Here is a 16,397-nt window from a genome sequence, read left to right on the forward strand (position 1 = left end):
AATGTTAGAGTTTCTACCACAGACATACACACGCACAGACGCACGCACGCACGCACGCACGCACAGACAGACAAAGTTACGATCGCATAGGCTACACTTACGTGAGCCAAAAAATTACAAAGTCTTGTCTTGGGGCCCGGGTAGCTCAGGTGGTAGAGCACTGGACTTGTGATCGAGAGGTCGCTGGTTCGAATCCGGGCCGGGACGGACACGGGTCAACTTTATGTGCAGACCCAGAGACGGTATCCATCTCCCACCCCCGTGTCACCACAATGGCACGTTAAAGATCTTGGTCATTCTGCCATAAGTGCAGGTGGCTGAATACACCTAAACACGCAGACACCTGGGTAGCGCGACTCCGTTGCTGCTAGCTTTCCACTGGGAGGAAGCGACCCGAATTTCCCAGCGATGGGACAATAAAGTAATGAAAAATGAAAACAAAACAACAACAAAAATGAACAGGGTCTTGGTGAAAATGACGTGCAAAAGTGAAGCGTAATAATACACGTAAACTAAAGATTCTGTAGAGTTCAAAGTACTGAGAACACAAACATCGTTTTTGGACCACAATGTCGTGCCATCTCTAACCTTAAATGAAGTAATTTCTGATGGGATGGTAATTCGAAGCCGCACTTAAGAAACCTCCTACTTTTGAGGGATACTCCGAATTTGAAAAATATTCTTTAAAAAGCGTAACAATAAAACCCCTTGACCTGGCCTACATACTTAAAACTTTGTGGCATTGTCATCCCACATCTTAGGCTAATGTACACCACTTATAAAGTAAATTACTGTCGTAACTTAGGAGTTATCTTTTTAATGGGTGGCATTATTTTAGGGTCACCCTTTTGCACTACAAAAAATAACTTTTTCGGACAATATTACCGGGGATGAAAAAGAAATATGACGGGCGAAGTGGCGCAGTGGTAAGACGTCGGCCTCCTACTCGGAAGGTCGTGAGTTCGAATCGGGTGGAGATTTTTCCGATCTCCCAAGTCAACTTATGTGCAGACCTGCTAGTGCCTTATCCCTCTTCGTGTGTACACGCAAGCACAAGACCAAGTGCGCACGGAAAAGATCCTGTAATCCATGTCAGAGTTCGGTGGGTTATACAAACACGAAAATACCAAGCATGCATCCTCCGAAAGCGGCGTATGGCTGCCTAAATGGCGGGGTAAAAACGGCCATACACGTAAACCCCCACTCGTGCAAAAAAAAACCAACACGAGTGTCCGTGGGAGTTTCAGCCCATGAACGCAGAAGAAGAGGAAAAGGAATATAAAATAAAAGTTTTTGATCAAAAATTCTCACAGCAAAAATTCCTAACCCCCGAGACACAGAATTGAATTAAACAAAATGTCAAGTTATACCTCAACAGCTTACCTTTATGTAGGGAAGAGAAAAACGGTCGGCGAAGGATGGAGGCAAAGAAACAAGAAAGAAAAGAAGAAAGAAGCGAAGAAGGAAGAAGGACCTTAAACAAAAAACAGGTGAAGTATAAAAGCGAAAGTGTCAGTAAGCCCCTTCGCTTTCGTGCCGGGTGGATATTCGACATCATTCTGCAGGTCTGTGTGTGTGAGTTTGTGTCGATTGCTACAACTTGAGGTAGGTCGACTGAAATTGATGCTAGAATGTTTAATTATGGGTGATAAATACAAGACTTATTTTACAACCATTTGAAAAATACATACATCCCCCGTGGCTGCCCGCATAACGAAATCGTTTTTCTCGTGTTTTGAACTTGCCAGTGTTACAGCACAGAGCAGAGTCCGTCCCGCACGTCCGTACATCACGTGGCCACCCAAACACCCGCACAAAGCAACATTTTCACGAGAAAAACACGTTTATTTGTTTGCTTTGTCTGTATTACACATTTCTATTTACATTTACCACTGACACACCAAATTGTATAATTTAGTTCTTATTTCTTCGTGCGTTTATTTATTTATTATTTATTATTAGTTTACTTCTGTATTTATCGACTTATTTATGTAAATATGTTTATGTTTTTATTTCTTATTTCTTCATTTATTCGTTTAGTTATATATCTCTTTATCTATATACTAGTTTGCGCGTTATGGATTTATAGTTGATTCATGTATTGTGTATATAATTCCAAGCGTGTACCTGTTCTGTTTTGTCTCATGTTTTACTATTAATGTGTGTGTGTGTGTGTGTGTGTGTGTGTGTGTGTGTGTGTGTGTGTGTGTGTGTGTGTGTGTGTTTGTGTGTGTGTGTGTGTGTGTGTGTGTTTGTGTTTGTGTGTGTGTGTGTGTGTGTGTGTGTGTTTGTGTGTGTGTGTGTGTGTGTGTGTGTGTGTGTGTGTGTGTTTGTGTGTGTGTGTGTAGAGAGAGATTCCCACAAAACTACTCGACAGATCGTCATGAAATTTGACATACACAATCTTTTAGACGATACCCCTAGACTGTTTTTTTCGATAAATGTCTTTGATGACGTCATATCCGACTTTTAGTGATGAAAGTTGAGACGGCACAGTGACGACCTCATGTATCATCCAAATTTATTGACATTTTGGTCGAGCAATCTCTGATTTTGTCGGGACTACGGAATTCATTTGGCAGTGAAATTGACAAGAAGAGCGGGGTAGTAGTTGCGCTAAGAAGGATAGCACGCTTTTCTGTACCTCTCTTTGTTTTAACTTTCTGAGCGTGTTTTTAATCCAAACATATCATATCTATATGTTTTTGGAATCAGGAACCGACAAGGAATAAGATGAAAGTGTTTTTAAATTGATTTCGACAATTTAATTTTGATAATAATTTTTATATATTTAATTTTCAGAGCTTGTTTTTAATCCGAATATAACATATTTATATGTTTTTGGAATCAGAAAATGATGGAGAATAAGATAAACGTAAATTTGGATCGTTTTATAAATTTTTATTTTTTTTACAATTTTCAGATTTTTAATGACCAAAGTCATTAATTAATTTTTAAGCCACCAAGCTGAAATGCAATACCGAAGTCCGGGCTTCGTCGAACATTACTTGACCAAAATTTCAACCAATTTGGTTGAAAAATGAGGGCGTGACAGTGCCGCCTCAACTTTCACGAAAAGCCGGATATGACGTCATCAAAGACATTTATCAAAAAAATGAAAAAAACGTTCGGGGATTTCATACCCAGGAACTCTCATGTCAAATTTCATAAAGATCGGTCCAGTAGTTTAGTCTGAATCGCTCTACACACACACACAGACACACACACACACGCACGCACATACACCACGACCCTCGTTTCGATTCCCCCTCGATGTTAAAATATTTAGTCAAAACTTGACTAAATATAAAAACAAATGTCGCGTGAAGCGATATTAAAACATTTAGTCAAGCTGTCGGCATCAAAGTAACAGATTAACACCAAAAACCAATCATCGCCGAGACCATATTAAGATAGTCTCGACTAACCACACCAAAAAACTGAGACGGTTCACGCTCGTCTCCGAGTAGCCCGCGAACGCAGTACTTACTTAAAACCTATTTTCTGTACTTATGAGCACATTTTTATAGTAAACATGACATATATACATGTTTTTGAAATCAGGAGAAATTGGGGAATACGATGCAATCATTTTTAAATCTGTCAGTAAAAATTAGCGAATTTAATGACAACTTGAATGAGCAAACTAATTAACTAATTGTTACGCTGCGGAGCTGAAATTCAAACCCATAGTCCGGAATTTGTCGAAGATTGCTTGACGAAACTTTCAATCAATTTGATTGAAAAATGAGGGCGTGACAGTGCGGCCTCAACTTTCACAAAAAGCCGGATATGACGTAAATCAAAGAAATGTATCGAAAAAAAGTCCGGGGATATCATACCCAGGAACTCTCATGTGAAATTTCATGAAGATCGGTCCAGTAGTTTATTTTCTGAATCGCTCTACAAATACACACAGACACACACACACATACACCTTACATATACTTCAGTTACAGCTTGGTAAGTATGTACATGATTGTTTTCTGAAGAAGAAGAAACAATGATTCTTCTTCTTTTATTTCTGTTCTTTGGTTTGTGCCGTATAAGCCTTAAGGTTTCGTGGCAATAAAAGATTATTCTATTCTATTCTATTCTATTCTATTCTATTCTATTATATATATGCTACACCACTACCCTCGTCTCGATTCCCCCTCTATGTTAAAAACAGAAATGCTCCGTAACACGCCGTGGATCGTGTAACTCTGCATTTGCGCCACCGCAACTTTTTATCGCTTCACGCCGACGAAGAGGCAAGCTGCAAGGTAGGTCTCTCACAGAAAATGAAAATTTGTAGGACTTTCAGGCATCATCTAGATTCTTCATTAGTACATTTTAAAGAAGTATATACTCAAGGTCTAAGGTACGTGCTTTTTTAGTCGAAATGTCAGGTTTCGGCAGTTCAGAAGTCCGATTTCTGCTGGAATTGTAGCTGAAATTGCACGATTTGTCCCTTCCTTCGTAACTTCAACGAAACAGCACTAGTTGATGCAATCCCGTGATGATATCCTGTGAGCTAAACATGTCCTTTATATTCTTGATGAATGCTGTTGCACAATTTTGTCTTTGGGTGACGCACGCGGCAAAAGAAAACACAAACAATTGGACTTCATGTTATACGCCACCGATGCTTGGTGTAATTCGCCACCGCAATTTCACGTCTTGGATGTAATTCGCCACCGCAACTGTCTAATGAATTGCATAATATGTTGAAGAGTTCAGTGATTCTGTCACTTCCAATTGAAAATATTGATTTGGAGTTGTTCAGTTCAGTGTATAGTTCAGCTTTTGTAGAACACGTTTCTGAGACGCACCTGGCGGCGTTTCACTCCCACATTCTTCGTCATTCTTCTTTCCCGAAAAACGTCACGTCTGTCAGAGGCGTTCTTTTCTCTTCCAGCGTCAAACTGATGAGTTTTTGTGTTGTCGCTGGTAATAGGAATGACTGAATTTTAGAATTATTTCACACACATGGGTTATACACTCAAGTACAGATAAGCATACTTTTCATACAGAAGAAGAAGAAGAAGAAGAAGAAATACTACAGTTTGATTTGTCAACTCATGGTGCCTTTAAATCCTTTGCATAGGCAAGATCACGCCACGCCCCTGAGTTTAAAACTTGCAGCACTAAAGTTAAAATGCTCCTATCAATTGCTGTCAGTTTTGTGACAAAAATAAAGGTTTAAATGCCTCCACGATGTTGATGCGTTTGAAAATAACAATTTGCGTAGTGCGGTGGCGAATAACAAAAAATGCGGTGGCGAGTTACATCTAACATTGAATTGATGCGGTGGCGAATTACAGAGAGTTGTTGACACTCTGTTTTTATCTGCTTCTTGCAAAGTATATATGGAACTATATACAGAGAAACTACACGTGGAGATTCATAAAACATTAAAGTTATCAGTGAACATGTCCAAGAATAACCAGTAATCTCCGTTTTGTTGCATTTGACGCAGAAACTGAAAATATGCCCAAAACATGGGGAAACGAGAAGAAAAACAGATCGTCACGATCACCAGGGCCATCAAAGCATCAAAAAATAAATACAGAAATATAGCTAAGGATATAAGTATGTGAAATGCAACACTTGAGAACATGCTGAGTGCCTAGCATTCTAACAATTTAATTTATCATTCGAGAGACCTACCTCGCAGCTTGCCTCTTCGTCGGCGTGAAGCGATAAAAAGTTGCGGTGGCGCAAATGCAGAGTTACACGATCCACGGCGTGCGTAATGAAACTATTCGTTCGACTTCTTTTTCAGAAACGCTGTTCTCAACAAGCGCGACAACTCCGCCCTAAGCCATCATGATGCCCAAAACAGAGACATGGTTGCTCCCCTTGTGTGCAGTGGCGTGCATCGTCAGCACAGTGTATGGTCACGGTCGAATGATTCTGCCTCCGTCACGGGCCAGTGCCTGGCGTCTCGGTGTGCCTGGCGCGCCTGTCGACTACAACGATAACCAGGGATTTTGTGGAGGAGCCTCAGTAAGCAGCAACATCTTTTTGCCTGGTTCCCCGTCTCTCTCTGTCTCTCGGTATCTCTCTTTTTCTATCTCTCTCTGTGTTTGTGTCTGTTTTTCTGTGTCTCTCTCTCTGTCTCTCTCTATCTCTCTCTCTGTCTCTGTCTCTGTCTCTCTCTCTCTGTCTCTCTCTCTCTGTGTCTCTCTATCTCTGTCTCGGTCTGTCTCTCTCTCTGTCACTCTCTCTGTCTCTCTCTCTCTGTCTGTCTCTCTGTCTGTCTGTCTGTCTCTGTCTCCGTCTGTCTCTCTCTCCTTCTATCTGTGTTTGTGCCTGTGTCTCTGTCTCTGTCTCTGTCTCTGTCTCTGTGTCTCTCTGTCTCTCTCACACACACACACACACACACACACACACACACACACACACACACAAACATTAACATCGGCAAGAATCGAGTTCCACGACGACGATATCATTATATGTTGGTCAGCAATTTTTTTTCTGAACGGTGACCACTTTATGTGTAACAGCATCAGCACGACAAGAACGGAGGGAAGTGCGGACTGTGCGGGGACCCGTATGACCAGGCCCCACCACGTGACCACGAGAGGCCCGACGGGAAATACGTCATGGCCACAGATTTCATTCTCAGCACCTTCAGGGAGGGAGAAATCATGACCGCCAGCGTGCAACTCACCGCTGCTCACCTGGTCAGTTCACTCAGGGCATAGTCAGGGCATAGTCAGGGCATAGTGTCGACATAGTCAGAGCATAGACATACTACGCTTTATTATCTCAAGAAGAGAAACTCAGTTGTGGTGTACGTATCACAGCACCAGACAACCTACAACATCAAACGTAAGAACATAAAACAGTAACATTCATTGCATGCGCAGCATTATTTCAGGTTCCCGGGCATAGTCAGAGCATGGTGGGGCATGGTGAGGGCTTTGTCAGGGGCATATTCCGGGCATAGTCAGGGCATAGCCAAGGCATAGTCAGCTAGGACATAATAATGGGTATAGTCAGGGCATAGGCAGGGCATAGTGGAGACATGCGGCTATAGGTAGGACGTACGTTAGCCAGCCTTCTGCTAAAATAAATTCCCGACTGAATTTTTTTCCCGCCAATTTCAAGAGATACAATTACCAAGATGGGGAAAAGCATGTCAAGATATTGCAAACTGAAGCAGATTCGGGATGAAATTCGACAGGTATTTCCCCAAAATTCGATTTATTAGAAAACGCACCGAGTGGTTACGTCCCCAGAATGAGAAAAGACAGATTTTGCGTTGAAGCAAAATTAATGTCAAAGTCAAACGACCATTTTTACACCCCCGGTATAGGGATGTGTATAGGATTCGGTCCATGTGTTTGTTTGTTTGTTTGTGTTCGCATATAGATCTCAAGAATGAACGGACCGATCGTCACCAAACTTGGTGAACAGGTTCTATACATTCCTGAGACGGTCCTTACAAAAATTGGGACCAGTCAAACACACGGTTAGGGAGTTATTGGTGTGTATAGGATTCGGTCGATGTGTTTGTTTGTTTGTTTGTGTTCGCATATAGATCTCAAGAATGAACGGACCGATCGTCACCAAACTTGGTGAACAGGTTCTATACAATTCTGAGACGGTCCTTACAAAAATTGGGACAGTGTTAGGGAGTTATTGGTGGATTAAGATTCTACAAGGACTTATAGAGGGACATATTAATGGTCAAAGGGAAATAACCTTCTCAGTTGGTCGCAGTCAGAATGGTAAGGACGGGGGTGTTTTTCCTACCTCGGAGGAATTTCTTGTTCATCACGAATTAGACGTGGAAAGCGGGGTCCACGGTTCGACCAGCAGCACGATAAAGGAAACGGAAGAACAATCAATCAATCAATCAATCAATCAATCAATCAATGACGCTTATATCGCGCATATTCCGTGGGTACAGTTCTAGGCGCTCTGCAGTGATGCCGTGTGAGATGAACTTTTATACGGCCAGTAGATTGCAGCCATGTCGGCGCATATTTACCTTTCACGGCCTTATTCCAAGTCACACGGGTATGGTAGACAATTATTAACTGTGCCTAAGCAATTTTGCCAGGAAAGACCCTTTTGTCAATCGTGGGATCTTTAACGTGCACACCCAATGTAGTATACACAGGGGGTGGTTCGGACACCGAAGAGAGTCTGCACACAAAGTTGACTCTGTGAAATAAATTTCCGCCGAACCTGGGATCGAACTCGCGCTGACAGCGGCCAACTGAATACAAATCCAGCGCGCTACCAACTGAGCTATATCCCCGCCCCATAGTCATTGTGGACTTTATGTGAGTTAAACAAAGCCAGCGGGAGTCCTACCTTTACTTGAATGACATCGTCAGGGCATAGTCAGGGCATAGCGAAAGCATAGTCAAGGCATGATGAGGGCATAGCCGGGGCATGAGGAGAACATAGTGAGGGCATAGTAAGGCCATAGTGATGGCAAAGTAGCGGTTACGTCATGCATAGTCAGGGCATTGTCAGGGCATAGTGAAGACATAGTCAAGAAATAGTCTGAGTCTGAGTATGACGTTTTATTCGCTTAACTTTGTAAAGATCATTGCTTAACTTTGTAAAGATCATTGCTTAACTTTGTAAAGATCATTGTGAAGGGGGGGATACGGAAGAAAGGGAGGGGGGGGGGATTCTGATAATACGAGACAAATTTACAATGCTCATCGATAACACACAAGGTAATATAACATATAATATAACATATGATATAACATATGATATAACATAATAATATAACATAATAATAGTTCGCGACATGGGGTGTGGTGCACGAAGCAAAAGCGAGTGCCACCCAAACGAGAGAGAACAAACCGCGGGGTCTGATTCCTTGAGATAACAACAAATCTCAAGTTCAACCAATCCCACAGACCGGCACGGTTGGCCTAGTGGAAAGGCGTCCGCCCCGTGATCGGGAGGTCGTGGGTTCGAACCCCGGCCGGGTCATACCTAAGACTTTAAAATTGGCAATCTAGTGGCTGCTCCGCCTGGCGTCTGGCATTATGGGGTTAGTGCTAGGACTGGTTGGTCCGTTGTCAGAATAATGTGACTGGGTGAGACATGAAGCCTGTGCTGCGACTTCTGTCTTGTGTGTGGCGCACGTTATATATCAAAGCAGCACCGCCCTGATAGGGCCCTTCGTGGTCGGCTGGGCGTTAAACATACAAACAAACAAACAAACAAACAAACAAACAAACAAACAAACAAACCAACCAATCCAACACCGCGGCTGACTCCCACCCGGTTGGTCACTTTCTCGTGCCCCTCTAGCTCTACCCTGGTTTCAGATCGCGTGGAATGTCACCAAGCCTGAGCACACCAGGAAAAGCCCCGCCGTCCCGCGAGGTCTTGAAAACACGTCACTTTTGGCAAAGTCTCTTGTCAAATGTTTGTTTTCTGTCTGTGCCTAGTTTTTCGGCACATTCTTGCCTACTTCTTTCCGTCCTCTGCGTGTCTTGGTGCTGTTGGCCATGGTCATGCCGACGTTTTTGAGCCGCTCTTTGATCCCTGCACTCGTAGACAGAGTGTATCCGTTTGATCGGAAGTAAGGCCTGGCGCTCACCTATGTAACTTCAGCAGGACAGACGACGCACTGCAGATTATCCCAGCCCGCTACACGTTGCGTGAAAGGAAAACAGGCCAAGTACTCGTCATAATCCCTATTGCAGCATCAATAATATGCAGTGCGTCGTCTGTGCCGCTGACACTGCGCAGGTATACTCTGTCCTTAAGAGTGTTCGTCTCTGCTCAGGTGGGGGTACCTCCATAACCTGAAGCATTCGTGGGCCTACTTTCTGCTGCCTGGTTGTTGGCTTCTTTTTCCACAACACCTGTCTGGTGTTACAGAGCTACTTCGAGTTCTACCTGTGTAATGTGACCCTCTTGGCACAGTGTCTATAATAATCTCCCAGTCACACCACATCACCTGTCTGGTGTTACAGGGCTACTTCGAGTTCTACCTGTGCAACGTGGACACGCTGGCCAACCCCGTGGAGGCCACCCTGGAGTGTCTGCACCAGCACAAGCTCTTCAACCTGGAAACCAACAGCTTCCAATATGACCGCGACTTGAGCGCGGCGAAGACACACGAAATCAAGCTGCAGCTTCCTGCTGGACTCACGTGCAACCACTGTGTGTTGCAGTGGAGATATCGCACTGGTCAGTGTGTGCGTGTGTGTGAGGGAGGGTATTTTGTGTGTGTGTGTATGTATGTGCGTGCTTGTGTGTGTATGTGTGTCTGTCTGTCTGTCCGTGCGGGTGTATGTGCGTGCGTGCTTGTGTGTGAGTGTGAGTGTGTGTGTCAGAGTGTGTGTGTGTGTGTGTGTTGCAGTCTTTAGCCGTTGTGTGCTGTAGTGGAGACATCGTTTTTCTCGGTGTGATCAATTCCTTTCGTTACTCGTATCTTAGGTTTTGTTATCATAATTATCTTCTCTGATCTTTTCTTGTATATTATAGTTACGTTACCTCACCTTATATGGTGTCATCCCACCCTTCCACATCCCAGTCTGCCTTGTATGATGTCAGTTATCACAAAGTCGTGGCTCGAGAGCTTCCTGGCCTGAACTGACCTTGCCTGACCTCAGCTTACCTCACGCTACCTTACCTTACCTAACCTTGCCTGACCTGACCTTGCCTGACCTGACCTGACCTGACCTTACCTTACTTTACATTACCTTATAGGAGGGGGAGGCAAGAAGAGTTACCTACCTTATATCTTACCTTGCCGTATCTTTTTCGATTGAACAGATAACTCGTGGAAGAACGGCTGTTCTGGGATGTAAGGGGGGGGGGGGGGGGCAGGAAGAGTTACCTACCTTATCTTACCTTGCCGTATATCTTTTTCGATTGAACAGGTAACACGTGGAAGAACGGCTGCTTGGGATGCGGGGGGCAGGAGGAGTTCTACGCCTGCTCCGACCTCAGGATCACCTCCGGGGACGGGTCGCTCCCCACCACCCCTAGCCCCACCGCCATCCCCACCACCGCCCGCCCCCCGGTCAATACCACCCCCAGCTACATCCCTCCCCAGGTGGACCCCTACCCGCTCAGCGAGGAGGACAAGGAGTTCTTCTTGTGCAACTACTGCTACCGCGAGATCTTTGAGAACGGGCTGACCAGCATGGCCCAGATCCCCCAGGTGTGTCTGGATGCCGGTTTCCCGTACCGAATGTGTTCTCGTCTCGGCAAAAAGTAAACCCCAAAGACTCAAGACTCATGACTCAAAATTGTACTGTCCTTCTCAAAAGAAGGAACATTGCCATGCAGTGTCAGGCGGTTACAGACCTAGAATACATCACATTTTCTTAGAATTATAAAATTGCACCAACGAAGAATTGTAAAGGCGGTCTTTATAATTAACCCTGAAGTCAACTTCGCAAAGTCTTCTTTGGCCTAAAAAAAAAAAATAGGTGTGGTTACGGTAACCCGACCTACCCTATTTTTAGGGGCCGACCCTGTAACTTTTTATTACATTTGTCCAAAAAACCCAAAAAAACCCACAAACCCGAGTGCAGAAAACGAAAGCGAAAGCGCTCGAGTCGCACACTTATTTCCCTGTCAAGTATGTTTAATTTGTACACATTAGAAAAAAAAGTTTAAAAAAAAACGTGATTGCCTACCTTCCTACCCTATTTTTTGGGCTATGTTACCTTAACCACACCTATTTTTTTTGTTGGCCTTATCGAAAACTCAGAGCTCCATGCGGCCAGCTTCGCGAAGCATACTTCGTCCAGTTAAGGACAGGCTTTGGGCGGATGAAGTTTTGGAACAGTCGAGTGCAAAATAACGAGTCACGAGGTTTTAATCGGACACAGACAAAATAGACTTATGTACTATTCTTGGCAGGAAAGAAAACTTGTGTATGTATCATATTTTGGGAGGAATAGTTCTCTGAATGTTAAGCATCTCATCGATATTAACGTTGTATACTGTAACAGACAACAGCACGTCAGTTTCATGAATCAGAGTGCAGTCAAAGTTTACTAATTAAGATGGGAATTAGGTGGATCAAAAGAAAGTTTCAAAACTTGGGTAGAATTTCGTAATATTAATGTTTAACAGGGTAAATGTACGGTGTATTATATAAACGTAGTTCATGTATAATAATTCCAAACGAAGCGAAAAATAAACTTTCTGAAATAAGATGTTTTTCATCGTGTGTATATGTGAACAGATGTTCTCTTTTTACCTGTGCATCTGTCTGTCATCTGTCTGTCATCTGTCTGTCACTCTGTCTGTCACTCTGTCTGTCATCTGTCTGTCATCTGTCTGTCACTCTGTCTGTCATCTGTCTGTCATCTGTCTGTCACTCTGTCACTCTGTCATCTGTCTGTCATCTGTCCATCATCTGTCTGTCATCTGTCATCTGTCTGTCACTCTGTCTGTCACTCTGTCTGTCATCTGTCTGTCAATCTGTCTGTCACTCTGTCTGTCACTCTGTCTGTCACTCTGTCTGTCATCTGTCTGTCATCTGTCTGTCACTCTGTCTGTCACTCTGTCTGTCATCTGTCTGTCACTCTGTCTGTCATCTGTCTGTCACTCTGTCTGTCACTCTGTCTGTCATCTGTCTGTCACTCTGTCTGTCATCTGTCTGTCATCTGTCTGTCATCTGTCTGTCATCTGTCTGTCACTCTGTCTGTCACTCTGTCTGTCATCTGTCTGTCATCTGTCTGTCATCTGTCTGTCATCTGTCTGTCACTCTGTCTGTCATCTGTCTGTCATCTGTCTGTCATCTGTCTGTCATCTGTCTGTCACTCTGTCTGTCATCTGTCTGTCATCTGTCTGTCAATCTGTCTGTCACTCTGTCACTCTGTCTGTCATCTGTCTGTCATCTGTCTGTCATCTGTCCGTCATCTGTCCGTCATCTGTCCGTCATCTGTCTGTCACTCTGTCTGTCACTCTGTCTGTCATCTGTCTGTCATCTGTCTGTCATCTGTCTGTCACTCTGTCTGTCACTCTGTCTGTCATCTGTCTGTCATCTGTCTGTCATCTGTCTGTCATCTGTCTGTCACTCTGTCTGTCATCTGTCTGTCATCTGTCTGTCATCTGTCTGTCATCTGTCTGTCACTCTGTCTGTCATCTGTCTGTCATCTGTCTGTCACTCTGTCTGTCATCTGTCTGTCATCTGTCTGTCATCTGTCTGTCACTCTGTCTGTCATCTGTCTGTCATCTGTCTGTCAATCTGTCTGTCATCTGTCTGTCATCTGTCTGTCATCTGTCTGTCATCTGTCTGTCATCTGTCTGTCATCTGTCTGTCATCTGTCTGTCATCTGTCTGTCATCTGTCCGTCATCTGTCCGTCATCTGTCCGTCATCTGTCTGTCATCTGTCCGTCATCTGTCCGTCATCTGTCTGTCATCTGTCTGTCATCTGTCTGTCATCTGTCTGTCATCTGTCTGTCATCTGTCTGTCATCTGTCTGTCATCTGTCTGTCATCTGTCTGTCATCTGTCTGTCATCTGTCCGTCATCTGTCTGTCATCTGTCTGTCATCTGTCTGTCATCTGTCTGTCATCTGTCTGTCATCTGTCTGTCATCTGTCTGTCATCTGTCTGTCATCTGTCTGTCATCTGTCTGTCATCTGTCTGTCATCTGTCTGTCACTCTACATAAGAACCAGTCATGCTGTTGCGGCATGCGCCCATTAAAGGGATAGTGTTTTTTCCCCCCAACAAATTACAATACAAAGGAAAAACATGTGTTAGTTCTTCTAGCGATGTAAACCAATATGTATCGATTGGAGATTGGATTTCCCTTCTTTGAGTCATGTGACGTCAGAGGCCGACAAAACTTTATAATTTGGCTTTTCAGGTTGACCGAAACTTCAAAGGAACTCAAAAAAAACAAGAGGCGAAGCCATCAAGGCTCACGTAAGAAATCGACAAACAGTAACACAAACTCAATCACTCCGTCACACATACACACCCACACACACACACACACACACACACACACACACACACACACACACACACACACACACACACACACACACATGTACAGTGTTTGGTGAAACTATGCAAGAAAGCGAGACCCTGGATCTGCCAAGAAGTCTCGGCCCGCTCACAATAACAATGACCGAGACTTTCAGTAATTCCTTTGCGTGACGTCTAACCCTCTTACGTCATAATGTGACGTCTTCAAATAGTTTCTATCACACACGTCGAACACTTTTGACCGAGACTGACGTAATCCATAGACTCGGAAATGTTAAAGTTTCTACCACAGACATACACACATACATACATACATACGCACGCACAGACAGACAAAGTTTATCATCGCATAGGCTACACTTACGTGGAGCCAAAAACCGTCATGTGTTTGATTGCATGTGTGTGTGCTGTTCAATGTCAAAACAACAACAAAGTGAGTACATGACGTGTGTTTTGTAGTTCCTTTGAAGTTTCGGTCAACCTGAAACGCCCAAATATGAAGCTTATGTGTTTGATTGCATACATGTGGATTGCATGCATGTGTGTGTGTGCTCGTTCAATCGTCAAAACAACAACAAAGTCATAAGTACCTGAAAGGAATTCGATCGATACATAAATGTTATTTGCGTGTTTGACCAAAATATGACATTTTACACAGATCTCGACAGTCATTGTTCACCTCGACCGCTAGCGCGGTCTCGGAGAACAATGACTGTCTCGATCTGTGTAAAATGTCATATTTTGGTCAAACACGCAAATAACGTATAATAAATCAATGAACACTGGATTTCCCTTCTTTGAGCCATGTGACGTCAGAGGCCGACAAAACTTCATATCATAGTTTAGGCGGCCAGCCGAGACTACAAGCTAGTGGATGTTTGAGTGCGTTCAATCATAAAAACTAAACGGAGTTCTAAACAGAATCGATCGATAAGTAAATGTTATTTGTATTTTTGACCAAAATATGACATTTTACACAGACCTCGACAGTCATTCGACTAATTGTTGACCTCGACCGCTAGCGCGGTCTCGGAGGAACACTGACTGTCTCGATCTGTGTAAAATGTCATATTTTGGTCAAAAATTGAGTGCACGCAGTCTGTCGACATATACCATGTTTTTTCAAAGCTTTAACCAGTTTTGTGGCTCTGCTTTGCACCCTTTCAAGGGCTGCTGATTGACGCTTCAGATATGGATGCCAGATGACGTTGGCGTATTCCAAGTGTGGTCTAAGCAGTGCTTTATACAATTTTATACACGTGTGTTGTCAAGATAGGAAAAAAGTTCTCTTTATTTTGCCAAGCATTTTATTCGCCGTATTAATTATGTTTTGAATATATTTGTTTAAAACTCAGGTGTTCGTCAAACATTACACACAAATAGTTCTCCTTACAGTACTCCAAGACTCTTTTCATTTGATTTCATCAGTCACCTTCATTAACAGCTATTGTTTTCAGCGTGGCAATAGGGTCCGATATTTAGACGAGACAAGTATAATGCTGACGAGTTCGACGTCAATCCAGTGCTGATCAGTTGGGTCTTCAGCTTCCTTACGAAGCGAACCCAGCGGGTCCGTATTGGACAAGTCTTGTCCGAGGCTGTCGCCACCAATACAGGCGCCCCTCAAGGCTGCGTGCTGTCTCCCACTCTCTTCACGCTGTACACCGCCGACTGTCGCCTCAGGGATCTTGTCAACCTGCTGCTGAAGTTTGCAGACGACACATCCCTGTCAGGTCTCATCCTGAAGAACGACGAATCGGCGTACAGACTCGCCGCGGAGGAGCTGGTGCAGTGGTGCGACGACAACTTCCTGGAGCTCAACGTGAGCAAGACGAAGGAACTCATCATGGACTTCCGACGAACCAAGTCCGCCGTCGACCCCATCATCATCAAGGGCGAACCAGTCGAGATGGTGGATACCTACAAGTATCTGGGCACCATCATCGACAACCAGCTCGACTGGTCGCCAAACGTGGACGCCGTGTGCAAGCGGGCAAACACGAGGCTCTTCTTCCTGAGGAAGCTGCGGCAGTTCCACGTCGACCCACAGATCCTCCACCTCTTCTACCAGGCGACTATTCAGAGTGTCGTCTCCTTCAACCAGCTCTGCTACCACAGCAGTGCAAAGAAGGGCGACATGGAAAGGTTGGAGAAGATCGTGAAGAGAGCAGGCTCCATCATTGGCTCTGAGCTCCAGCCTCTCAGCACTCAATTTCCGAGTGTGGCGCTGAAGAAGCTGAGCATGATCCGCTCTGACGACCGCCACCCTCTGCACCAGGCGCTCGCATCGTGCGAGCCCACGCGTGAGTCATCACGCCGTTTGAGGTGCTGGCGGGCCAGGACGAACCGGATGATCGAGGGACTCGTTCCTCCCGATGGCTGTACGACTCTACAACCAGTCCCTGTGAATGTGATAGTATACTAGATAGACTTGAGGCACGTTTCATGATATTGAGGA

General features: G+C 44.3%; 2 protein-coding genes across 2 annotated transcripts; both read left to right on the forward strand.

Moving 5' to 3' along the window:
* Positions 1 to 1,450: 1,450 nt before the first annotated feature.
* On the forward strand, positions 1,451 to 12,150 carry LOC138951082 (uncharacterized). Its single transcript, XM_070322745.1, has 5 exons — positions 1,451 to 1,605; positions 5,768 to 5,991; positions 6,495 to 6,674; positions 9,951 to 10,167; positions 10,863 to 12,150. Exons 2-5 carry the CDS (start codon positions 5,812 to 5,814, stop codon positions 11,201 to 11,203), a joined length of 918 nt encoding a protein of 305 aa, XP_070178846.1. The 5' UTR covers positions 1,451 to 1,605; positions 5,768 to 5,811; the 3' UTR covers positions 11,204 to 12,150.
* Positions 12,151 to 13,731: 1,581 nt separating this feature from the next.
* On the forward strand, positions 13,732 to 16,364 carry LOC138950009 (uncharacterized). Its single transcript, XM_070321791.1, has 2 exons — positions 13,732 to 13,771; positions 15,556 to 16,364. Exons 1-2 carry the CDS (start codon positions 13,732 to 13,734, stop codon positions 16,362 to 16,364), a joined length of 849 nt encoding a protein of 282 aa, XP_070177892.1.
* The last annotated feature ends 33 nt before the right edge of the window (positions 16,365 to 16,397 follow it).

This window comes from Littorina saxatilis, linkage group LG16 (genome assembly GCF_037325665.1).
Source record: "Littorina saxatilis isolate snail1 linkage group LG16, US_GU_Lsax_2.0, whole genome shotgun sequence".
Lineage (NCBI taxonomy): Eukaryota > Metazoa > Mollusca > Gastropoda > Littorinimorpha > Littorinidae > Littorina > Littorina saxatilis.

Coding starts and splice junctions, on each gene's coding strand:
- LOC138951082 (XM_070322745.1), top strand. CDS start 5,812: ATGATGCCCAAAACAGAGACATGGTTGCTCCCCTTGTGTGCAGTGGCG. Junction 6,675..9,950: donor AACTCACCGCTGCTCACCTG/GTCAGTTCACTC, acceptor CTGGTGTTACAG/GGCTACTTCGAGTTCTACCT. Junction 10,168..10,862: donor GCAGTGGAGATATCGCACTG/GTCAGTGTGTGC, acceptor TCGATTGAACAG/GTAACACGTGGAAGAACGGC.
- LOC138950009 (XM_070321791.1), top strand. CDS start 13,732: ATGTATCGATTGGAGATTGGATTTCCCTTCTTTGAGTCAT. Junction 13,772..15,555: donor ATTTCCCTTCTTTGAGTCAT/GTGACGTCAGAG, acceptor CCACCAATACAG/GCGCCCCTCAAGGCTGCGTG.